The sequence below is a fragment of the Hesperophylax consimilis genome, chromosome 1 (genome assembly GCF_061612785.1).
Source record: "Hesperophylax consimilis isolate HC1 chromosome 1, BYU_Hcon_1.0, whole genome shotgun sequence".
Lineage (NCBI taxonomy): Eukaryota > Metazoa > Arthropoda > Insecta > Trichoptera > Limnephilidae > Hesperophylax > Hesperophylax consimilis.
The window spans coordinates 43,781,077-43,808,151 of NC_142836.1; the positions used below are offsets into that span (position 1 = coordinate 43,781,077).

The 27,075-nt window shown below is 33.4% G+C and overlaps 1 protein-coding gene across 2 annotated transcripts in view; it reads right to left on the bottom strand.

Annotated features, from left to right (window-relative positions):
- The window catches only part of pcm (5'-3' exoribonuclease pacman), a 46,803-nt gene extending 19,728 nt beyond the window's left edge, over positions 1–27,075 (bottom strand). For both annotated transcript variants that reach the window (XM_089634385.1, XM_089634393.1), the window contains exons 1-17: positions 26,849–27,075; positions 25,249–25,475; positions 23,095–23,308; positions 22,210–22,374; positions 20,607–20,889; positions 20,174–20,334; positions 19,869–19,997; positions 19,226–19,301; positions 19,020–19,107; positions 16,801–16,993; positions 16,016–16,189; positions 14,597–14,708; positions 9,622–9,800; positions 5,780–5,949; positions 4,643–4,798; positions 3,976–4,043; positions 2,927–3,135 (exon numbers count right to left, since the gene is read on the bottom strand). In XM_089634385.1, coding sequence (XP_089490511.1) covers positions 2,927–3,135; positions 3,976–4,043; positions 4,643–4,798; positions 5,780–5,949; positions 9,622–9,800; positions 14,597–14,708; positions 16,016–16,189; positions 16,801–16,993; positions 19,020–19,107; positions 19,226–19,301; positions 19,869–19,997; positions 20,174–20,334; positions 20,607–20,889; positions 22,210–22,374; positions 23,095–23,308; positions 25,249–25,475; positions 26,849–26,923 — 2,679 coding nt within the window. In that variant the 5' untranslated portion in view covers positions 26,924–27,075. The remainder of the gene's footprint in view (positions 1–2,926; positions 3,136–3,975; positions 4,044–4,642; positions 4,799–5,779; positions 5,950–9,621; positions 9,801–14,596; positions 14,709–16,015; positions 16,190–16,800; positions 16,994–19,019; positions 19,108–19,225; positions 19,302–19,868; positions 19,998–20,173; positions 20,335–20,606; positions 20,890–22,209; positions 22,375–23,094; positions 23,309–25,248; positions 25,476–26,848) is intronic.

Sequence of the window (27,075 nt, forward strand, 5' to 3'; positions counted from 1 at the left end):
CTATTTTTGAATTCAAAATTTTAATATTTTTAAGGCCGCCCCCAGACTAGAGACTTTAGTTGCAACTGTAGGAAACTATTCCAAATTTATACAGAATGGATTTTTTATGGCCGCAACTGTCGCTGCAATTGAAGTCTCCCATCTAATTGCTTAAGTCTGTTTGTAACATTAATATATAAAAGAGTAGTTCATCCTGTTCCTTTTATAATGTTTTTTTTCTTCTCTCCTTTTAAAAATAATAGTTGTTTTTTTTGCCATCAAATATCAATGTTATATCATGGTCACCCTACATGTTTAGTACATTATGCAGTAATGAACTGGCTGGAATTAGATTAATAGGTACCATGTAGTTACCCAATTTGTAGAAACGTTAATGTAACAATATTGTTCTCTTAATATATAATCTTTGCGTTATTTTGTAAAATTATTAACCTCAACACAGGCTTATCCTAGTGAGGAATTCTAACGTTAAAAAAAATATATACAATGGAAAGAAACAATAAACAACAATCTGTTTCAAAAACAGTATCCATATACGTTTAAAACCAGCTAATCTATTTGAAATTGAATATTAACCAGGAATATTTATAATAAATCTTGAATCTGACTTGACGACAAAATCTCAAAATACCTGTTAGTAAAAAGTTAGTATATTGCTAACAAATATTCAACTGAACATAATTTTTTTAAGGTGCCTATTTTACACAATACTAAAAGTTGTGAACAAAACAAAGTGACAATCTGATAGTATTATTGTCCCAGCGTCTGGACGATGTAGGCCCTCTGATTGGTCAAATTAAAATTGTCTGTTTCGGGTAACTTGAATATTAAGACACGATTCCATACTAAAATAGGATCGCCTCATAATAATACGAGATTTCTTCAAAAGCATCGTTTCTGCTCATATAATTTTTGGATAATATCGAAGAAAATATGTTTTAGAAAGTTCATAATCCATTGGATTAATTACATTACAATGAAAATTCTCCACAGTTACGTGATTATGTTTGACGTTTATAAAAATTCACGCGTTTCTTCAAGATGGCCGACAGAGCGTACCTCTGGCGGTTTAAAAACGAACCAAATGCCTGGCGCGAATATTTAAATATGCAGCTCAATATATTTGACTACTTACCATTAACAAGCGTTTTATAAGAAGATTTCTTCTGGAAGCTTATCACTTTGTAATGGCATTTATCATTATTATTTATATTTTTTTTCTTATTAATTATTTCTGATTTTATATTGGCATGTTTTCTAATTTCTAAAATTTCAAAATTATTTATTTACGATGCTTTATATCCTGAGTGAAGTATTTTAAGACCTGAATTTTTATCGAAAGTGTGATCATTATTCAAAAGATTATTTGCAAACTCAGATTCACTATTTCCATTTATAGCCCTGCGATATTCTTTAGTTCTGACTTCAAAGTTTCTATTGGTTCTACCTTTGTAAAAGAAATTACAATCATCACAATTGAGTTTTTAAACTCCTGATTTTTTTGTTTGAATTTTGCTATCTTTATTATTAAGAATATATTTCTTCATTGTTATTAGTGTAAAACGCCAGTTGAATGGTACCAGGATTGTTTATATATATAATTTTAGAAGTATCGTTATCCACAAACAGAATTCTACGCCATTGTTTATTTCTATCTTTAGAAAGACCGTTTGAAGAGAATGTGTTTAATTTTTTTATTTAGTATTTCAACTATCAATTTATTAGAATAACCGTTATTAAATGCTATTTGTCTTATGAATATATTGTTTTATGGTTATATGCTATTTGTTTTTTTCAGGTCTTAAAATACTTCACTATAAATAATTTTGAAATTTTAGAAATGAGGAAACATATTAATATAAAAGCAGATATAATTAACAAGAATTTTTTTATAAACTCTCTTTTAAATATTTTCCCACTCAACTGGTCTTTCCCGTCTAACGATATTGTAATTCCTAATTATTATAAACCCAGCCTACTCTTACCCCTCCCCCCTCCCCCCTCCTTCCACTTCTTCTTTCCCAATTGCAATCTATATTTAATTTTTGACTTCGGTGTATACACAATAAAATGTAAACATTATATTTATTTATTTATTGGACAATTTGCATAGCGCCGCTTTTGTGAGATATCACCTCAGGGGCGCTATATTGTAATAATCTACCTTTATATATAGATTTTTACTCTCCTGATGAAGGTGTATATATAATCTAGCTTTAAACTTTATTAGATACAGTAACAGTTGTAGGTAAAGAATTACCACGAGTTGGAGTAAAATTAACACCTTTTAATTAAACCGACTGCTAATGTCATCGCACAATTACCCTCCTTTTATTCATAAACACGGGTACAATTAATCAATATGTAATAATCTATCATTTAAGTCAACTTTGTTAAAACTATCTTTAATTGTGACAAACTAAACGATATTGATTCAACTTATAGACATTGACGGTTGTAACACATATTCAAGCACTGCAAGTCTCCTATGAGCTAATTATATTAGGTACGATAACAGTTAATATCAGTTGTAAACATGTAGTCAATAATAGTGTTTCATTTGAAATAATCCATCACAAATACGTAAAATTTCATTTATTCAAACAACTGTCATTCTTATTATGCGTAAATTTAGCATGTTATTATTAATTAACTCCTTCCTGTTCCATGTTTTAACAATATATATACTCACCCTCTCTCTGTGAATGTTCTAATATCTATCTATTAAACGTAACTGTTGTTAATATCACTGAAAATGGGCGAAGCCCAACCAAGAGCCGCCCGCAGGGCCTAGCAGAAAAAAACCCGCGGAGCGGGTTTTTAACTGCTATTAATTATTAATACAAGACGGAAAAAGTCAACACACACCCGTAAACGATCGTTTGAATTTAAATAGTCAGTTACATTAAAAGATATGAGTATAAACCTCAGCGATGCAGCCATAGTAGGGCCCTGTCTTGATGAAGACCTTGTCCCCCTTGGGCAGAGCCTCCTCCACAGAGAGGCTGCGGGTGGAGTACATGGGGGCCACCGCCATTTTTTGGATCACGGCCTGGTAGGGGTAGGGGCTGGACACCTGACACCACTCAGCCCCCGTGATGATGTTGCCGTTGGGGCCAAAGATGTACTGGTAACCTGAAATGCAACATAATTAAAACAATGTTAACCAAAGCTGCCAATCCTTACCTCAACTGCCTAGCCCATGTTTACTACGTTAGCTTGGAGTAGGAAGGTACAATCGTTGTCCAATGGTTGCCAGCATATGGGTTACACCACTTAATACCATTAGATTAAGACCCATCAACATTTCGTACTTTGTTTCTCTTACACTGCATGATATCCTATTTGCCATTTCATTTGATTTTGAATTTGTACTGACACAGAATTTTTTTATTTGAAAATTAAGCAAAGAATGGTCAGACTTTAGATCACGAAACACGTCCACATCTTATTTTTATTTTATTTTATGGGTTATACAAATAATATTACGATTCTAGTAGTGCACTGAATCATAAATTTGAACTAGGTGAGTATTTTTTTGCATAAACTGTAGAAAGACAAACTGTCCCGGTTACGAATAACCTGACAATATTTGAAAATCTCTTACTATGTATATTATCGTTGTAGATAAATGTAAATAATAGTTCCCTGAATATACAAAAAAAAGAGTGCCCCTTGAGATTATTGGTCGGGATGATTTGGTCAGAATCATTATTAAGCTAAACATCCGCCATTGTGACAATTTTTTTATGTAGACACCTCTTTTGGGTGCCTACTTGAAAATTACACCTCCAGGCAATAGGTCTTTCCTGTAGTACAATGTTATCAGGCAGATAACTATTCACAAATAGCTTAATCTGGGGGTTCTCTATCGACAACCTTATCAGGACATTATAATTATCGTCTATCCGATTGGACAGACTGGTTGGATGTTAGAAAGTCGCTGATAATTTTTTTAAATGAACGTATAATTACCTTTCATCGATTTTGCATGAACTATAATGCTAACGTCTCCAACGTCAATCCCAAGACGACTCATGTTGCTGAAAAATAAATATTGCGGTTAATAGTTTGAAGAAAAATTGCAAAGAAAGTTTTATTCTCTTCTTTTTTGTAACAAATAGAGATAATGATATCCTCACTGGGATCTCCCGTGCTGAGGATTTCATTTACATATATTAAAATTTTGTAGTATGGATAACATAAAGTAATTATAAATAGTGTTTTTTTTTTTAAATAACTATATATATTCGGTTTCAATCTGTATTTGGAGTCAGCATATTATCTATTTTGAATCTCCGTATGTTTTTAATCCAGCTTTTTATTAGAGATATAAATGTTATAATATTTTTGTGAGTTTTTAATGAGAGTGGGATTTTGTATAGAGTTTAGTGATATAGAATAGGAAGCTTTTTGCCCAAATGTTGTGTTTGTTGTTGCTTGTTGGATATGTTTTTGACCCCGAGATCTAGTGTTTCTAATATTCGTGTTAGCTATTATTTCTTGTGTATTGTATTTATGAATGGAAAGGAGTACTGATTTAGAGTAAAGTTGTTTCATTGAAATGATGTTAAGTTTGTTGAAGATGTCGTCAGTGTATAATATTTCAAGTAAACACTGATGATTTCATAATATAACTTACTGCTCAATGATGGTCCTCTTTTGCATATCCCACTGTCTTAGGTTGGGGTTTTTATCTTCAGACATTGTAAATATTTCATCATCCTCTATCAAGGAGAACTCCTTTTCGACTGATACATATTTGAAGCGCGTATCTGCATTTGACACCTCTACTACCCTGAGGATAAAAATAATTAAATTAAACTATTAACATAGAAATTTACAATTGACTGTGTAACATGTACGCTAAATTATTTGAAAGAATTCAATTAAGAGTGCCCATCAGACAAACTAGACAATACCACACATTAAACATCCCTTAATCCAACACTAACACAAACCAAAGCACATACATTCACCGCGCTTCATTCAAACCTAAAATCAATAAATAACATTCACACAATTACATATCAATTACTCTACATAAACTAGATCCATCCCCTTCTCCTTCCAACCATCACATCCCCCATAGGCTATTGTAACTTTTTTTTCTTTTATAATCACTGATAATCAATTATTTTTTAATGATAAACTAATGTTTATAAGACGAGGTTTTATGCATAGCACAAAGGATAACAAATTATTATAAGCATTAATTATTTGGAGGGTTGGGAATAAGCTGACGTAGCTCAGTAATCCAGGGCCCCTGATCGGACATCAGAAGGTGCGGGTTCAATTCCCGTCGGCGGCATTTATTTTTGCTTGGGAGATATTTTCAATTTGTATGGATATTTCAGGCGAGTAAAATGCTTATAATAACTGATCAACCAATCAAGAAACATCGGGTAAGACCTATTATTGGCTCAGTTATTATATTTTATTTAACCATACCTCATAAAAATATCATAAACTGTAGGTTTTTTAAATACAATAAAATAATTATATTTTCTTCATCTACATTTTATTTTTATCTGTATTGTAAAAGTCGCTGATATTTTATTAAATAACTAGTTATAGACATACTGCTGATAACTATATTTCAACCTCTCTTTCTTTCATAAACAAAATTTGAGAATCCTTGATATGGTGCAATAAGGTAGCATAAAAAAAAAAAAATTCAGCATAAATTGATATATTTTTGAAGTGTTTGGTATTTTGTGGAGAATGGTTCTACTTGGTATTGCTACATTTCAGGAATATTGAACAAGTGGTTACTTACTTGGCCTGAGACAGGTGTGGCCATCCCGCCCAGATGATTTTCCCCAGCAGGTTGCCAGCCACTGTCTTAATGTCGGGCTCCTTGGAATTATCGTGCTTTAACTCCAGGATGCAGTTTTCGTTCCTTGAGGGGAAGTCAAATACCTTCACTCGGGCCTTTGTGAAGTGAGACTGTTTGGACAGATAATTAATTAGTAATCCAGCCAAAAGATTTTAAATTAAAATTTATATCCAACATAAACGCAATTAATAATAAGGGAATGAAAATGATTGGCTTCATTCTTCCAAATTCCTAAGGCTTTGGGAATATTTCAACCTTGAAAATTTTGTACACATCTTTAGTTCAAAGTCAAGTCGAACACAACTCCTCGATCTGGTTCCCCCATTTTAACCACCATTCAAATTCAATTGAAAAAATTCAACATAAACTCCTAAAATATATTGATTTGAAAGCATAAACTATAATTATTTGATGAATATATTAAATTTATTAAAACTCTTACATTTAAGAATTATATCCGACTTAATATTTATGTCCAAAATTGTAAATGGTAGTACAGACAGCCCTGATTAATTTAACCTCATTGAATTTCATAAACCTAAGAGAGCTACTCTTTCCAAAACCCTGTTTAAATGTAACAATATGTACCAGGATTGAACATTTCAAACACTCACTTGTACATAGATTACATGAAGTTAGTAATAGATATTATGCAGATGTGGCGGATATATTTAACTGCACAGAAGGTTCCATAGGTACAAGAAGTCTATACTATCATATCTTTTCAATCAATATTAATTAAACCTATGTCTACTTATACTTGTTTATTATATTTGTATGTACTTTTATCTCCTACTTTTATATCCTTCTAGAGCTTGTTTTAATTTTATATTTTCTGCTGTCATTTTACGATCAAATGCAACAGTTAATTGTTATATTTGTATAAATTATTTTTACTATTTGATTATGCTTATATTCACTGGCGGCTCGTGACCTTTGGGTGTACTAGAGTGCTAATATTACAAAAAAAATGCATTATTGATGTTGTAGCTGAAAAAGATTTTTTTTTTTCGAAAATTCGATTTTTTGTATAAATTTTTTCAGGAAATTTCAGTGTGGCCGTGCGCTGCACGGATTTCCCGAAAAACTTCATATAAAAAATCGAATTTTCGAAAAAAAATAAAAAATCGTTTTCAGCTACAACATCAAAAATTCAATTTTTTGTAATATTAGCACTCTACTACAACCAAAAGTCACGAGCCGCCACTGCTTGTAATTCTGTGACAGGCAATTATTGTGTAAGGTGTATTTTTGCCGTGGATATTAAATAAATATACAATAATATACAATAATGTACATACTGATAAGCTTCCCAGAAAATTCCCATTTTGATTCTCGGCCCAATGCCTCTGTACGAGACAGTTATTCGTCTTGTACAGATACTGTATACAATAGGGTGCTGCACACAATTTGTCATGAAATCAGCCTCGGAGAGGTTGGTGAAAATTGGAGTGAAGCTACGTTAAAGTACAGGGAAGAATTGATTTCAAAATCTGTCTTGACACATGAATCTACTAATAGCAAAACTGATTTTTAACTGGAAGGGAACTGATTTTATTACTGAATATTTATTATTTTATTACACTGTTAAATATTTCACTTAAAGACTTGGTTTTGGTTTTTCAGAAGAGTTGTTTCTTTTTCAGAGGTAGTTATAGAACTGACTTGACATTGAATCTGGCTCTACTTTAATAGGGCAAACTCGAGTCGGGTCTTCCCTGTTGAGAACCTCCTCTTTCATGGGGAGTGAATTTAGTTAGGTATTTTTCCTCTCGGCTGTTGGCTGGCCGAGGGAAAGGCAACATTATGGGGCCATACCTCTAAATAGGCCAGTTCAACTTACCTAAACCATCACCCTAAATCTCAATAAAATATATAGTTTTACATATTGGTTTTGATGCTTGACATTTTTGGATTGAATATTTTTTCAAATTGCAGGAAATACAGTTGGATGTAAGTTTTCAGGTTATTATTTTAGCGTATAGTAATTTTTTAATGTTGATATTTATTTCTTTGTCATAATTATGACCAGTTTCTCGTAATTTCGTCCGAGGTTATCAGAAATAGTTATTTAGAGCTTGTAATTATGCTATTTATTTCCACATTGCTGTGATTTGCTGTAGGTGTCGGGCATTGAAATTTCAAATTCCATCCGGTGAACAGTGGAGGGGCGACAACGTAAATACTGTGGCAGTTCCTTGGAGGAGGTCATTTCCTCGTCTGGTGGCTCCGGGTGAAAAGATGACGTTTCTTTAGATTTGTTTCAGGTTCTGTTACTATATCAGCATGTAATTCTCTTTACTAATTACATGTGGTGTATTATTTGATAAAGTTAATTGAATTAAAAGATCTTTTATGTGTCAGCGACACGGTATCTGAAGATTTCGTAGTCTGTGTGTTTGGCATATTTCTGGGCGTGTGTCGGCAACACGGTATCTGCAGATTTCGGAGTCAGAGTGTTCTTTCAGTTTTACGTAAATATGAATTTTATTGAAAATGCAGGCATGGTTCTGGATACGTACGATACAGCATCCAAATTTTTTTTGCCAGAATAAGATGTAAAACAAATACTTTGGGAAAGAGAGGGTAATGGATGTCATTCTGCAAATTTAATCTTTTTCCAAAATTTCATAATTTTGATAAAATATTTTCCACTGGTGAAATTTCCACTCAACGCCACTGCCCAATTCTAAGCAGATTCTAGCCAGAATCCGCAGAAATTTCTGACTCCGAAAAGCATGGATACCACACCGCTGACACACTTCGCCTAGCTGGTTCAAAATCATCAATAAATAAATAAATAATACTATCTCATACATAAATCAATACTATCTCTTCCATATCTTTTACATCTCCCTAGCGGCAGTAAAATAATAAAAAACTGTTTGGGATACAACGCCAATGGGGAGATAGTAAATTAATTAATTAAAATACATGTTTTACATTTTCATTTTTGTGTCATAAATTTTACATTTTTGCCTGTATGAATATCCAGGAATCTCGTAGCATAGTGAAATAAAAAGATTTCAGAGCGCTACCCTATGGGGCACCTCATAAAAATAACATTTGAACAGATTTCGCATGTTTGATCGCCCGAGGATCAAATTTCATATTATTTTTTACAAATTTTCTTAAATGTTATTATTTTATTTACATCTAAAAATATACTGATAAGTCATACATCTGAACTCACATAATGTAATAAAACACTGTATATTATACAGGTGAATCTATATATGTAATTATTTTGGTTAAGCATTATTAAACAACCACTTTTGCAGAGCACTTGGACAAAATGACAAACTAACATTTCGGTGCCGCATTTTAGTGTCTTCCAGTGTGGGCAGATTTTCCCACCCTCTTCCGGCCGATATGCGAATGTCGCTATCACGTCAACCATAATGAATAAAACTCACGATTTTCGTGAAAATAAATCATTTTAACTTTACCACTCAACAAGTTTTTTACTTACCTACAAAGTAACTCCTGATCATCAGCCGCCTCTCTTCACCCCATCTGCCATAGACTGGTGCCTAAATCTACAATCTCGTACAGACACACGTCTGGTACAGAGATATTAAACAAAATGTACACTATACCATTACAAATTACGTAGTATATAATTCTGCGGCTTATTTGATTTATGTTTTGCTACAAGCCTTAGCTAATTAGAGGATTTCGAAAGAATCCAAAAAATCAAAAATATGTTTTTGCTCATTCAGTGTGGTCGTTACTAATTGAACTGAACAATTGATAAGGATGCATGTTCAACTAAACCTTACCTTAAAGTCAAGGTGTCGCAGGGTGGGGATGCCGGGGTAGAGCAGGCCGCGCGTGGGGTTGGGCAGCGGGCCGCGTACCACCTGCTCTGGGGCCACCGCAATATCTTGCAGCCACACGGGAGTCTCACGTGCGTGACATGATCTCACCAGAGGGAAGTACTCAGGTGCTCGGCATTCACCTGTTCAAAAATGACAATAATCAGATAAGTTTATTGTTTATTGCATTCATTCTCTAAGGACGGGTTGTTTCGGAGAATTTGAACAATTCATCAAATTTCAACATTCATTTTCGGGTTCTGTGAAAGACCTATTCAAGTTCTGTTAATATATCATTATAGGCTAGTTGCTTGACAAAACTGAAATAAACACAGAACTTGAAAAAATCTTTCGCAGAACTTGAAAATGAACGTTGAAATTTGATGAATTGTTCAAATTCTCCGAAGCAACCCGTCCTAAATAAGTGAATATGTATGATTTCTTGTTGAAATATGACAAATTATAAGGTGTTTCATAAATATTATCAAACCAATACTTTATAATCATGTGACTCATTGAAACAACACTAAACACTAAAATAAAACCATTTTTTAACATTAACATTAACCTGTTGAATGTGGGACGAAATTTCGGAAACGGCGCGAAAATTACCTCGATGTGTTCTGCTCAAATATCTTAATGAAAACTAAGTATTTGCTTTTTTTTCGATTGTTTTCTGTTTACCAGATAATGTAGCTAATTATTCATATATAGTTCATGATTATATCGTAAGACGTTTTCCCAGAATAGCTAACTTTATCTGAAAAATTAATAAAAAATTCCCCCGTTCGGGAAACAATTGTCAAAAAAATTATGTATATGAATATAAACGGATTTTATTATTTCTACACAAACCTGAATAAATAGCCTATATGAAAAAAAAACAAACCAAAAGTGTTTTCAAAGAAATAATGGCATTTACGTTGTTTTGAAAATGTAAAATATTTTAGGCTTTTCAAAAAAAAAATGTCAAGCCAAGCGTGCACTTTAGAATTTTTTTGTGTCGTATTGTATAAAGTTATGAAAGCAATTCTTTCAGTTTTTGGTAGTTCATACTATTGTTGTTACTAATAATATTTTTTTATACTAGAAACCTGTAAATAAATAATGCTAAAAATATATTTATGCACTATGATGTAAATTTTCGCTGTCACTTTACTAACCTGGTTTTTGACACAATTATATTGCGAAATATTATAAAAATTACATCAAAATAAACTAGATAGAATTACCTTTCTAATGGAACCTCACACCTATTATTTCGATAATGAATTTATATCCAAAACAATGCTAATATATACAATATTTACCTCAGACAGTTGACCAACTTCAATACATCGATATCCAAAATGGCCGCCATTTTTGTATACAGATATTTATCGAAATACAGAGTGGTGCAATGATCATGATTCAATGAGAATAAAAATAAATTTTAGTGATATTTTTTTTCATAATATTTATTTCAATTTTATATCACATAAAATGCATTTTTTCAATTTCAAGTAACTGGGTGGTTCAATAAAAATAAAAGTCGGAGATTTATGTTTCATCATATTTATTTTAATTTTATATTACATGAAATACATTTTTTTATTCAAGTGCTGTGGGGTTCAATAAAAAAATGTTTAGTAAAAAAAAGTTTTTTTTCATCGTATTTATTTAAGTTCCTCTTATGTTATGTTCTCTTATGTTCCTCTTATGTGGCCGATTTGAAACCTGAAACAGTAAACATTTATTGTTACACTAATGTCTTTCAATTCTGGAAAAGATGAAGCGTACAATCAACCTAATATAACTACTACTAATACAAAACATACCGTCATGGCGATCGATGCGGTGTCTTTGGTGGTTCTGCCCCCTGTATCATGTTGTATTGTGGTCTCCATTCTGCAAAGCGATAGAAGCAATCAGACATATACTTGTATTTATATAATTTTAAAAAAGATATTTATAATTGCATACTGTTTTTTTTATCATATATAAAAAAAAATCTTATAATTTTTTTTAGCACATCCTGTACACCTGATCTAATTTTGTGATATTTATTACGATTTTTCATAAAACAATAAATAACAAAAAAAATATTTCCGTAAATAAAACAATAGTTTTACATTTTCTAGTACACCCTGCAGTGGTTGTTTCTTTTGTATGGAGATTGCAATATTCACATATCACTACAGGTGGCGACACTAGTCATTTTTCAAAGCTTTCGTAAAATTCCGTAAACACATACATTCAAACAAATTGGAAATCTTGATTGTATTGGTGTCAATTGCTGAGATGCAAAACTTATTTTTTTATAATATTTTAACTAAATATTGACTAAACAATGATTTTGAAACACAATGCCAATAGTTTTCCCTACATAATGACATATGAATCTCTACAAATAATATAATATTACGATGTCAATACTGATAAACAAAAACGAACTTTTTATAAGCAAGTTTTTTTTGACATTTTCGGCCAGTAATTCATTTTTCATAAAATAAACACTAAATATTGACAAAACAAAAGCTTTTATATATTCTCTCAAATGGTTTTTCTACACAATAACATGTAAATCATTCCAAATAATGTAATATATGACATAAATAACTTGATTCAAACACAATAAATTTTCAGAGCGAAAACACTTCCAGTTTTTGACAGGAATTTTACGTATTTGTCTTTTGCAAAAATGAATTATATTTATGAAAAACACATGACTTGTTCAATGAACTATGCATAAAATCATGTTTACTTACGTTTCTTTGGGAAATTCGTCGTATAATACAGTCTTTACTGTAGCAGTCCGTCCACCAGCGAACGTTGAAAAAGATGCACAAAAAAGATGTCAACGGCTTTTCATAGAGAAGTCAATTTGAAAGCTACCAAAGAGGCTACACTAATAAAATAAAAGGTATCTTCTAGACTGATATTAGCGCAAGCGATTTTGACCTTGTTCTTCATACAATTTCTCTATAGATAAGGGTTAAAATAGCACTTTAAAAAAAAAAACCAAGCAAAAATATTTCTCGGATGCTGGCGTCCGACTCATAAGCAACGCTCACTTCTTCAGGGTTTTTAATAAAACTAATTATAAATAATAGACATAAACAATGGTGTCAATAGAAAATATTAGACATAGACAATGGTGTCATTAAAAAATAATAGACAATGACAACAATGAAAAGATAAAACGGATAGGGGAAAGAGAGGCAATATGGAACAATTTGTCTATTATTTTTAATGACACCATTGTCTATGTCTATTATTTTCTATTGACATCATTGTTTATGTCTATTATTTATAATTAGTTTTATTAAAAACCCTGAAGAAGTGAGCGTTGCTCATGAAACATGTTGGTAATAAACAATAAAAGTGGTAAAAACGAAGTATTTTATTAATTTCAATTAAAATGGTGCCACAAAATAAGTTTGCTGTGTTAGAAGAAGTGAAAAATAATATTCTTTGGGGCCTATGTCATAATTATTGTTAATTTGATGTATGTGGTATATTACTTTGATATTAAAGCTTAACGTACTATGGCAGATTGGGTACTGCACATTGCAGCATCTACCCACATACTGTATATAAAACTAAGTTTTTGTTATCCATATGCTACATATATCTTATAAAGAGGAAGTTTTACCTCTATAAATAAATAAGCATTTGAACTTTCTTAAATGTTATTATTTTCTTTTGAAGCATTTGAACTGATAGAACATGGTTTAGTTTTATTTCTTGCTAGCTGATGTGTACCCGGCGTTTCTCGACTTTTCTCTACATTCTATAAATATAATATCCATGTATTATATACATCAACCTTCCAGAAGAAATTCTCTAAATGATAGTGAAAACCCTATCAAACTACATTGCATAGTTTAGAAGAACTAAGCGCACAAACAGACAGACGCGGATAGTGACTTTGTTTTATACTATTTAGAGATTTAAATAAAATTATATATATATATAATTGTTGTAACATTGAGAATAGGCTTTTAATTATAAAATATTATGAATATTATGTGTTTGTGTAGTTTTATACAGCTATGACTAGTAGGTAATTAAACAATAAAAATGAATGGCGGTTGCAGGTTTGTGCTCATGTGTCCCGAACTATGTAACATTCATACGTGAGGGTTTAACCAGTGCTTTATACTGTATTTATAAACTGAACTCCTTCTGTGAAGGTTTGTTAAATTGTCATAAAATATACATTTTTACAGTTGGCAATAGTTTAAAATACATGTGTCGACAAGAGAAACAAACTTGTGCTTTGTATTTTTTTAAAGTTTTAAATCATTTCCAATGACTGAAACCAATGAAATGAAAACGAATATTGACAATATTTAACGCAGAAAGGGTATCTAAACTTCTTCCCACAAAACCGTTAACTTGTGAAATTTTAATTGTTGTTTAAGTAATAAATAGTCCAGTCGTGATCACCAGTAATCGATAGTCTGTAGTGCATGCAGCCTGTCAGATCGCAATTGTGACGTTTCCGCACGCGTCATTCTAAAACAATTGGATTATTTGCGCTAATCAGCCGATTTCGGCTGATCACATTTTCACGAAACAACCCAATTTATGGAAAATTGAGTCGATTGACCATGTGATGACTTTGTCACATGTGATTTTTTCCGAAACAACTCGCCCTTAGTGTATTTTATTTAGTCATTTAATATTTTATTATATTTTTTTAAAAAGAAAGACAAACATTCCAGGGTTACGAATAACCTGGCAATATTTGAAAATCTCCTACTACCACCACAGTAAGCTGAAAATGTTGCTTGTGTTGTGATGGAGGACTTAGCCAGCCGAGGAATTGAACACACTACGCCTGGGTGGGACCCAAACGCGATGTCAACTCGGCCACCAACCGGTCAAACAACGGTATTACAACGAAACATTGTTTAATATTTTAATTTATCTGTAAAATAAATAAATATCAAACCTAAGTCTTGCGGAGTAAAATCATAGATGTGCATCGGTCCATGAGTGTTTCTCTTGGTCTCATCCTCGGAAAGCTGCTCGTAGAACGGATGCATGGCCTCCAGTAAGTTAGTCTGCACCAAATACAATAATTACTTTTGTTAGTGCATAAATAAATAACATTTGATTATTACATCAATTGCTTTAGAAAAAAGTTTAAAAACTTGTGTTGTACAACATTGCCATGGTAAATAAAAACTTGTGTTGTACAACATTGCCATGGTAAATAAAAACTTGTGTTGTACAACATTGCCATGGTAAATAAAAACTTGTGTTGTACAACATTGCCATGGTAAATAAAAACTTGTGTTGTACAACATTGCTATGGTAAATAAAAACTTGTGTTGTACAACATTGCCATGGTAAATAAAAACTTGTGTTGTACAACATTGCCATGGTAAATAAAAAAACTTCCTTGAGAGTCTCAAGGAAGACACCGTTTTTAGTTACCGCGGCAGAACTGCAATACTTCTCTTTTAGGTTGGAATTTTATAAAGCACAACTTGCATATTGCACCAGAACACTGGAATCTACAGTTGATTTTAAAAAGATCTGAAGTGCTTTTGTGCTTTATAAAAGGATTTGAGTGACTAAGGACGGGTTGTTTCATAGAAAGTCAATGTAACATTGTCATCAAATTGCACATAAAACGCCATTTTGTTTTTTTGACAGGTCCCCGTTAATCCTGATTCCAAGTTCGTTTCGGCTTGTGATCAATAGAAGAGAAGCACATTTATTTTTTTACACAAATACCGCACAAGAGTCCCAAGTGCTCCCAATGCCCGTGTGGCACTATGGCATCCCCAATTAGGGTATGTTGTGAGGCTGAAGGTAATGAGGAGGAAAAGGAGATGGGGAAGAGGAAGGTGGGGGAGTACCTGGCTATTCAGATCTGGTCACCAAAAACGGATAAAGCCATTTCAAGCAACGTTGTGTAAAAATTCATAGATCTGGGCATAATCGAATTAATGTTTGGAAATATTTCGAAATGAGTCTAAAAGAAGGATAACGTCCCTTAGCTTACAACACTGCTCAAGTCGAAAATTGGCGGTTTTCACATTTTAATGCCGATAGATAGAGCTGCTCATTGCGCGTCTAACCATTGGTCACATGATATAGATTTCAGTCAATTAGAAGCCTTAATTCAAAAAGTAGTAACAGCGCCCAAGTCGGTTTAAATAAACAGTTTTTTTCGTCTCCTGTAAAGTTGGTAAAAATGACTTATGCAGTGTTGTTAGCTAAGGGACGATAATAATTTTAATTTAAACATCGACATTATGTATTTTATTTGAGCATTTTTTTAGAGAACAATTTTCAACTATTTTTTCCATATCCAAAAATTGACACACAGTTTTACCACATGCTTGCAAAGTTTGCTTACCTCGTTGATGAAAGGAATGACCACCACAGCCTCCCAATCATTCTTCTTCCCGTTGAGGTCAGTCTCAAATTCCAGGGGATAGTAGGTGAGAATGGGAGAATTATCATTGGTCATCAGGAAGTGGAAAGGCACAGGCAGCAGATCCTTGCTGGCCGCAGGCAGAACGGCTAACAACTGGAATTAATCATTTAAAAACACTCATCAAACTGCTTCATACACATGGTTCAGAATGTCAGAACTCTTTCAGAAAAGGATTCAGAATATCGAACCTATTACTAGGCAAGGTCCAGAACGTCAAACCACTTTCACAGAAAGGTTCAGATTTTAAGACCTTTCTAGGCAAGATTAAGAATCATATCTCTTTCACAACAAGATTCAGAATATAGGACTTCCTTCTATGCAAGATTAAGAACATCAAATCTCTTTCACAACAAGATTCAGAATATAGGACCTATTTCTTTGCAAGATTAAGAACGTCAAATCTCTTTCACAACAAGATTCAGAATATAGGACTTCTTTCTATGCAAGATTAAGAACGTCAAATCTCTTTCACAACAATATTCAGAATAAAGGACCTCTTTCTTTGCAAGATTAAGAACATCAAATCTCTTTCACAACAAGATTCAGAATATAGGACCTCTTTCTATACAAGATTCGGAATTACCTGTTTCTAGGCACGATTCAGAATGCTATAATAAAATGTCTAACACGATGATAGTCCATAGAATGTAAGACCTCTTCACGGCAAGATTGAAAATGTTTTTGAATGGAATCTGATCATGTACCTGCTCGAATGGCTTAAAAGGCTTTGCCATCTCGTAGGTCAGGTCCATGTCCTTGAAGTTGACCACGTCGGAGATGTAGGGCGCGTAGTGGTGCGGGTAGTACCATGACCAACTGGCGCAGCCCTGGTAATAGTAGTGGAGCACCCACTGCACTGCGCGCACATAGCACTCGGCCTGCTCGCGGAGCACGTCACTAACAAACACAGAAAGAAACATGCAATTTATATACCCCTATTGTGCGGCTGGCTACTTTTGCAGTCCAGTGAAATTAAGACTACCTTGAGGTGCACTGCACAATGCAGTGTGTAGAGCAGGGTTTTAAAAAAAATTAATGCAATTTGTTATTTTAGACAAATGTAAAAAGGTTGATATTTTAGAAGCATTTATATGTATTAATTTATTTATATGTAGAAGATTAATAAATAAATAATTGCAAACATAATTATTGTTCAATCTATATTACAATATGGTATTATTGGTTGGGGAGGAACATATAATAAAATTTTGAACCCACTTAAAGTAGTTCAAAGATTGGAAATCAAAGTAATTTTGAAAAAACCGTTAAAATTTTCTACTGAAATTCTTTTTTCAATTTTCAAAGTACCTACAGTAGACAAAATGTATCAAAAATATTCAATACTTCAAATTTACAAAGAAATACAGTCAAATACTCATAACTTGCAATTCAATACATCAGCAAGATACCAGAAAACTATTAAAATCCCAAAATTTAACATTAAGCTCATTCAAAATACCTATCTTTATCTAGGCATAATTTATTTTAATAACCTTCCATTAAATTTAAAAAATATCGAAAATATTCAGGAATTTCACCTTAAATTAAAAAACTACCTTAAACTATTATAAGTCCAAAATACGTTCACAACTTACATCTATAAGTAATATTGTTTTAATCTTGTGTTGTTTCTTAATAATTTATTTACATTAATACTAGCATATATTATATATAATTGAACTAGAATTCCCTCACCAAACACAAGAGCATTGTCTCTTTATGGTGAGGAAAGGCTACTTTAATTTCTATTGTTTTATATCTTGTTTATATCCTGTATACTTATCTATGTAAATAAATATTTTTTTCAAATATTATAAAAAAAAATAAATAAAAAATAAAAAAATTTCAATATTATATTTGACTGAGATATTTACTAAATTTGACTAATTCCCAACTGTCTGGAGCCAGTAAGTGTGTAGTGTGGAGGGGCAGGAGATGGGGAACAGGGAGGTGGGGAAATATCCGGCTATTCAGATCCGGTCACCAAAAATTTCAATTCTGAATGGTGGTCTTACACCAGGGCGATACTGAGAGTATCTTCCACTCTAGAATGTGTTGCAAATATACTAGGTATATGAATCCTATAATTTCTATACCCGCTATATCCGATTTTTTGACAAAATGATCTGAGTATGACATCTTGTTCACATTTTTGCGAGCAACAAGAGGAGCCTAAAATTGAGTTTCAAAACCCTCCTTATCGCGACCAAAAACCATGTTAAAACTGCGAGTGAGAAACCAAATCCGCTATATCATACAGAAAGTTACTATCAAAACCCGCTATATCGGATTCAACGAATCACAAGCAGTTATTTTGCCAAAATACAATATGGCCGCCGCTCTGACGCCACGCTCGTGTGTCAAAATGATCTACGCGTGAGTTTCTAAACCCGCCATGTCGGCTCAGTTGACTTTCAAAATCACGAAGTGAGTTTCAAAATCCGCTATATCCATTTTATTTATCGAAATTACTTAATTATTGCTAGACATATATAGAAAAATAAATGCTTTTCGAAATTTTATTACTCCAATTCATTATATAAAAAATTGTAATGCATTTACTTATGTACGCTAGAGATGTGACAGTTTTTTTCGGTTTTCTCCAAATCAATGAAAGTTGATATAGCGGGTATAGACATTACACGACTCATATATTAGTTTAAATGAATAAATTTTGAAATAACACAAAAAAAAATGAGATAAGAACCCGCGACCCTCAGATTGCTTGTCGACAGTCTTACCCCACGACCACGGAGGTAATGATTTCCATGAAGGTTGTTTCTAAAAATATGTAACTGATGAAATATGAAGTTGTACATATTTTTATGTGAATTTTGTTTCTGTAGCAATGGATGATTTGATTTCAACAAAAAATAAAGATTGTCTATTATTTATGAATAATAATAAATTGCCGACAACTTACCCCGTCACCTTTTTGTACTCCAACTTATTTAGATAATAATCTCGCTTGTGTAGGATGAACTCTGCATTGAATTGTCTGTCTTCACTATCTAAGAGAGAGGACAAAACAATTAAAATATTATTAAAAATCTACACAATTCAATCAATGCAGATTAACTTTTAAATAAATATTTTACTAAAGATGATGTAATTAAAAAAAAATTATACCATCGCCAGAGTCCTCTGCTTCTTCGTCATCAGTGTTAAAATCATCCCATTCTTTCTCATCGTCATCATCTACAGCCTAGAAAAAACAAACAAATGAAAACATAATTAAATTCAAGCACGGAAACAATATTTTGTATGAAATTATTTATGTATGTGGTTGCGTACAGTGCTTGTTTACATTGATACAAAGCATACAATTTGGGAGGCGGTTATAGGTATCGCCGCCCCGGGAAACATTTAATGGATAACCAACACCCCTGCCATAGGTCACCCCAATTATTCGGGGTGCCTGGTTTCTTGGAGTGAGGTACGTCTAGGTCTTGGCGGTGGATGCATTCACGCGCACCTACTGCATCGCGGGCCGGACCGGGAGAGACTGGGCGACTTCTCCAGCTGGACTCTCTCGACCTATCGCCTTGCACCGCAGTGGGAGGGATGGATTCATACATCCGTCAGTCCTGGACACATCGATCCCTAGATTCCTACCCACCCCTCATACTTCTTCCCAGAACTTCCTCTCCTTCCTTTCCCTTAAAATATTCTTCACACTGCATCCTCGTAGATGACGTAGGCCTGAGGGATTTTTTTTCTCACCTGTGTGGAGCAAGTAGAAAAGCAGAAAAAATGATTAAATAGTACAAACCATTTCATTAGTAGATTTAATCAGAGCTTGCAAGTCAGACTGGAAAGCCGATATGGGTTTGTCTCCTTCTGCTTTGATTTCCTCAACACTCATTCCAAAAGTGTCATTATTGTCGGGAACATTTTTATACTGCAACAAAAATATATTAAATTATCATAATTAACTAACAGCACATGTAATTATTTTTTTTTAAATGGCACCTGTTTTTATTCCTTCATATCTGCCTTATATCATATGAGCCTTTAGAATATTTTTATTTAATCATACGGTAACGGATGAAATAATTACAGAGCCATCATGCTTACGCTTTTTCTTTCCATTTCATTGGGTTTCCTACCAGTCTTCTCCTCAAAAAACTTTAAGTCAGCGTATGTTTCTTGGAAATTCTCCTTATCTAGGTTGGCTAATTCTTTCATAAAGACTTCAAACCTTTTTAAATTTAAAATTCCTCCTTCATTTATATATCCTGAAAAAGGGGACAATAATGCATATTATATAACAATTTTATTTTTTCATATTATGCATATTCTATAACGATTTACAAAAGATTACTTATGATGCCAACTCACACAAGCCCTTTTTTGCCAAGCAAATTTCACCCGAAGTCAAAAATAATTACTTTACTTCGGGCACACAGACACACCCACAATACACTTCTTTTAGTGTATCTCTTCAGTGGCTTACGGTATTCAATCTTACTATAATATATTTTAAATAAATTCAAAAATTATAACTCACCATCCAATTTTTTAATAACAGTCTTATAGATATCAAACAAAAGGGGCAGGGCATCATTGTGTATGTGCAAGTGCGGCAGCGGGGGTATGAAGTCATTGCCGACCAGGAAACCCATTAGTACCCAGTCATCAATGATCTTCTCCATGTCGTACTCAAATTCCAGGTCCTCCTTTAGCGCCAGGAACTCCTGCTCCAGGTAGTCCCGCAGCAGGGACAAGTGCAGGAGGAAGAAGTTGTTCTCGTCTGGGGAACTGGCTTTTTGGATGTTTTTTCCAAATTTCACCTGCAAATTAAATATAGCATCAAGAAAAGATTTTTTTTTAAATGCCAGCACTTTGATAATGACCAGTTTGCATAACAGCCCTTCTGCAAAATTGAGCTATTCTTCTTATTGGTACGGTGAGAGTTGGTGGAAGTTAAAGTAGAATGCTAGGGATATTCAGCCAGTCAGTGGCATCGAGAGTCACTTGATTCAGAACAGATGTGGCTCTGGAAAACTGGTGAGGATATATTATTAATATACTCAGCTTCGCGGTCTAGAGGCAGAGCGCCCGACTGTCGTCGTGAAGAACCGAGGTTCGTCCCCGCTTTAACTAATTTTTTTTTTCTTTTTGTGATTTTTTTAATACGAGGAAAAGTGATAAAATGCTCTCGTGCTGCGACTTTTAGATATTTTGGTCGAAATATAGCTTACAAATCGAGCCGGTAGAGTCGCTCGGTATTTTGATTAATTATTTTTATTTTGAATCATTAAAATTACTAATCAAGGCCGATAACGCGACTAATTACCCTCGCAGACGTGCGTGACAAATTTTTTTAGTAAAAAACACAGCCGTAAGTGAGTTTTTCAAAATTTAGATATGTTTTTCAAATTCAGACTCCATACGGGTATGAGACTGTTAAAACACGATAGATCTTTTCCAAAACGGACAAATATTTTGAAAAACGACAGATATGACTTCACACTGCCGATATATCTTCGATTCGACCCTATATAAAGCGTTAACGAGACGTTATGTGATATTATTCATTTGCCGTGTTTGAAAATGAAAATTTGCGCGGGACAAGTCAATTGAGGAGTACACGTTGTATACGCGGTTCTCGTCGCGCGAGATACCTCTCCTCGCGGTCTAGAGGCAGAGCGTTCGACACTCGTTATGCAGGACCCGGGTTCGAATCCCATATTTTTATAACTTTTAATTTTTTTTTATCACATGCTACTTATAAATATGTCAATAGACAGAAAAAAAGAGAGAATGAAATGAAAAGAGAGAGAGAAGAATACTAAAAGTTTCACTTCCGTCGTGCGTAGGCTTGCCACACACTGTATTTTTTTTTTTAAATATTTCAGGTTTAATAAATTAATACAAGCCAATGAAAAAAAGTAATTATTTCCAAAACCCATACAGTAACGCCGTGTTACAAGACGAAGGTATTTTTCGTTTGGTATGGTGCAGGTTAAGAAGTTAGGTGCATGTGAGTCTGACACGATAAGGATAGGCTAAATTAGTTAAAATCGAAGTTCATTTAAAACACTAAATTTCTAAAAGTTTTAATGACCTTTTGTACTGATTTAACTGCAACATTAGAATAAGATAATTACCTCTTCCCTGAGCAGTGAGAAGTTTGGTTCGTGTGAGCAGAGTCCCAGCATGATGAGATCCGCGTCCAACCCATACAGACAATGTCTCGTGTTGGGGTCGTGCTCGGGCTGGGCCTTCAAGTAGCGGATGTACTCCATGATTTTATGCTCGCCTTCTCCTGGAGTCTGAAATAATATCAAAATAATTTGGAATTAGAGAACAAGTCATGGAAAATTTATATAAAGAAGAGTGTCAGTGGCGGGCGGGCGGCATGGTTTTGATTTTTATACAAATCTACAGTTTTATTCAGAGACCGATTGCATTTTGCAGACCTGACATTCAAAACAAGAGGAAGGTCACTTTCGAAAAAGTCTGTGTAAAGACCTGTGGGGGCTTCAGAAAGTAGCAAATAAATATAAAACATTAAATAAATTAATGTTTCAATTTGTATGAGGAAAATGATGCATAACTTTTTTTATATATTTTTAAATATAAAAAAAGATAGTAAATTATTATATCTTTAAATTTTGGTTATGACAACGTCTGAGTTTTTCACTTGATAATATTTATATACAAATATGGTGTTTTATTAAACAAGATTACAGACTTTGTGGTGACTTTTTAGCTGCTTTCCAATTACATATTATGTAATATTCTAACGGTCGGTGGCTGAGTTCACATCGCATTTGGGTAACGCAAAGTGTGTTCAATTCCTCGTCAGGTTATTCGTAACCTGGGAATGTTTGTCTTTCTTTAAAAAAAAAAAAAATCCAATACCAGATTTGAAAATTGTGACCGGAAACTATTTCCAGATTTTGGATTTGCAATATATTATATTATATTTGAAGGGAATAAAATATGTATGTATGTAGAAATATGTAGTTTTGCTAGCACTGTTTTTGTACCTCATGTCCAGACAGCACCACCCGGCACTTGGCCCAGGCGCTGTCAGTGGAAATCTTCTGCTTGACGAAGTAGCGCAGTTGGTCCTGCAGGCGCGCCATGAACACGGTCCCCGGCGTGATGCAGTTGCTGTCGAACCTCTTCCCTTCGGGCAGCTTCTCCCCGGCCTGCCGCGCCTTCTCCTCCTGCTGCTGCATGTCCTTGGCTGTCCTGAATCTAACCAAACAACATAAGATTGTTTTTATGTTATTTTGAAGCCAAATAGATCATTGACTTCCGAAAGGTGATAGTATTACATCCCTACAATAGTTTTAACTGAAATTCCGTTTGTTCTTCATTATAACACAATGTGGAATGGTTGGGATTATAATAATATTGGATGTCGTCTTTGGTTGGGAAAGAAGAGCAGAGGCCAACAACAGACGTAATGGTCCGACGACATTGAGAAATTTGAGGGAGGCTGGCTGTGGGCCTGATGGATGCCTTGATGATTACCAGAAGGTTCATGAATAAGAAAAAGTTGTTCCTGATTTGAATGCTTATTGGTGAACCCCTTAATCTGGACCACCCAACCCATATTAATTAATTTAAGCATTTTAAACCTTTTCGCTACTATTTTACATGACTTAATATATATTTGGCGTATTTTCAGCAACTACAGCCAGTAAGCAGCGCAAGATAAACTTAGTGTATTTTGAGCCTTAACACTTTCAGCCCCAGCCGCTTTGTGATTTTTTTAGGGATTTAGAAAAGCCATGTTTTGGTTTTCTTATAACTTGTTGAAATCCTTATTCTCACCACAAAAACAAAAACATTTTGACATCTGCTGATAGTGAGTTTCATAGAATTTCTGCCATCATTGATTACTTCATTTAAGGTGAGATATCAATATTTTCTATAATAATAACATCAGTTCAATTGAATGTTCGCAGTCATTTGCCAGAATATCGTAAATGAATTTCAATGTTCATTCAAATTAACACTGGTAGTGATGCACATATTTTCGACTAGTATGGCGAATTTTTAAAGATTATTATCCTAAATTATTTCTTTATTTCTGAATGAATTTTAGTTAACATATTATTTGTTTCAAACCTTAGAGATTATCACTACATTGTAAATGTGCATTTTTGACATGAAACAGTTATGTATTTGTATTACTTTTGTGTTGTTTTGTCAGTTCTCAGGGCCCTTGAGGTGATTTTTAACAAAAACGGCGCTCTACAAATTATCCAATTATTATTATTATTGTTTATTTTACCTTACTATTTAAAAAATACCCTCTGATGTCCAATTTTAAGCCACATTAACGTAGAATAACTTCTAAAATAAATTAAATACCAAAAATCAAGCATTACATATTTTATATATGTGGAAACAATAATGCGGGTGTGAAAGGGTTAATCCCATAAACGTTAGGAATGTAGTGAACAGGTAATTCATAATTTTAATTTCAAATGTTTTCCAAACAAAACATATTTGAAAGCATTTGATTACCAATGACAATGATAAATGATGCAATAAAAAAAAAATATGACATTCATTTATCTGATTAATATTTATATTTTAAGCTATATGTAATACCGCTTAAGATAATATAAGGTATTCAATTTTTTTCGATAAACAAAACAAAACAAAATTAAAAACAACTCAATTACTGTTAAACTTACTGAAAAATCAGATATGAGAGCATCAACAGAATGCCGCCTGCTCATTAAATAAAATAATAATAAGAATTTTTTTACTTGTCAAATGTTTTTATCATATAAAATACCATAAATCGTTATGGCATTTATGATTTAAGATTTGCATGGTCAAAAGTACATATTGTAGTACATAATTTATTTTTGGGGTATTGTGCAGTGAACAGCATTACGATCGGGGTCAATCCATCTATCCATCATCAGGGTAGATGTGTAATGTTTTTACTTAGATGTAATAACTACTTGTAATGTTGTCCGAAACGTTGGCTAAATAAATAAACGATAAACACCCCCCAAAAATATCACTCTAACATTATAGCATTGTTTGTTTATTGATTTCTTAATCGTAATCATTAATCTTTCTTATTGATTTAATAATGGTTATCATCAAAGTAAGAACCAACACATCACAAGGTAATATTAAAGAAATGTGGAGATTGTATGAACATGTACCTCCTTCCTCTCTGCTGGTTCATCTTAGCCCTGGGAGCCACTCCATCCACAGCCATGAAGAAGACTTTCTTGGGGCCGATGAGCTGGAATAGGTAGGCGATGTAGTGGAAGATCTCCGCAAATATCTTCTCCTCGGTGATGCGGAAGTGTGGATTGTTATCGTCAGGATGTGAGCACGTGTGGATGATGCCATTCATGTCCAGATACAGGTTGTCAAAATCTGAAACCTGAAAAGAACACAAACCTTAGTTTCCTCTCGAGTTCCGCCTCATACAGGGTTTTCCAATAAGAGGTGTTATTTTGAATAGCCCGCTATTTCGGTAGATGTTACTTTTGAAGCTGTCATTTTTTGACAAGTAGAAACTACGCCATTAATAAAAATGGAACGATACACTCTTCAACAACGTATTAACAATGCATTGAAATTATTAAAATTCACTCGAGTGAATCAAATGCAAATCATCTTGAGTGATGAGGCCCATTTCCACCTCGGTGGTTTCGTCAACACGCAAAATTGTCGCATCTGGTGCTCGGAAAACCCAAGAGTTATTGTTGAAAAGCCTCTCTATCCTCAACGTGTGGCTGTTTGGTGCGGTTTATGGTCCGGCGGAGTCATTGGACTTTACTTTTTCGAAAATGAGGCTGGAGCAACAGTTACGGTGAATGGATCGCTATCGAGAGATGATTAATGATTTTTTATGGTCGAAATTGGATGGTATTGATCTGGACAACGTTTAATTTCAACAAGACGGCGCTACGTGCCACACAAGCAACGAAACCATTGATCTTTTACGATTGAATATCAAAATAACACCTCTTATTGGAAAACCCTGTACAAATGGCAATTGGCACAATCAAAAAATTCATTTCTCTCTTATTTCACACATTCTTAAATATCAGACACGTTATCCATTCAGGATATTTCGGTAGCGCTCAGCGGTTCAGTAAATGCCCGACGTTTCACGACAATACGTCAGCTATTTGACTCTCTCTTAAGCAGTATTGAAGTTCAAAGTTCGTCCATTTTTTTTAAAGGAAAAGTAAATAAAAAATATGCTTGTACAAAGATTGAACGCCTAAGTCTATAATTATTTTTTCTAAATGAATCACTTATTGTCGTCGATTGACCGCAGGTACTTATTAATGGCGAACAGGAGGTTAACTTATCCTATCAAGAGATTTATCTTATTGTGTTTAGTATTATTTCACCACAATTTTAAAAATGATGTCTGAATGTGAAACAAAAATATTGGAAATGGGCTTCCCATTTTCCATAACTTACCTGCTGTCACAATTTATTAAAAAGTATTTATAATTGTGAATCATAAATATATTTATACCTAAATAAGACATGAGGAAATTACAAAAATGATAAAATAATATTATATCTAATTTAAAACGTCATAAACATTACAGTGCAAGCTTGTGCAATAAGAATAAAAAATATATTATACCTTAGTACAACAATTATTTTATCGGCTTATAATATCGTTAAAGTGTTTTTGTAAAGATACGTATGTTCAGAAACACACAAATTTAACTGAAAAATGAACTATTCACATAATAATATTTGGCCGGTATATTTGTGCAAATAAATTACCTGATCTCCCTTTATCAACTCGCTCAAACAGGGATACCGCTCACTGATGTAACGAAAGAATTTGGGGACCCCCATTTTTAATTGTGCTTCTTAATCTAGGTAATATGAATTGCAGCAAAAATTAAAGAATATTTTGCAATACAACTTTAATTTAAAAAAATAAGTGCACTACTGCGCAAATCCGCCAAAAATGTACAACAAGACACCGAAACGCCATTGAACAGATG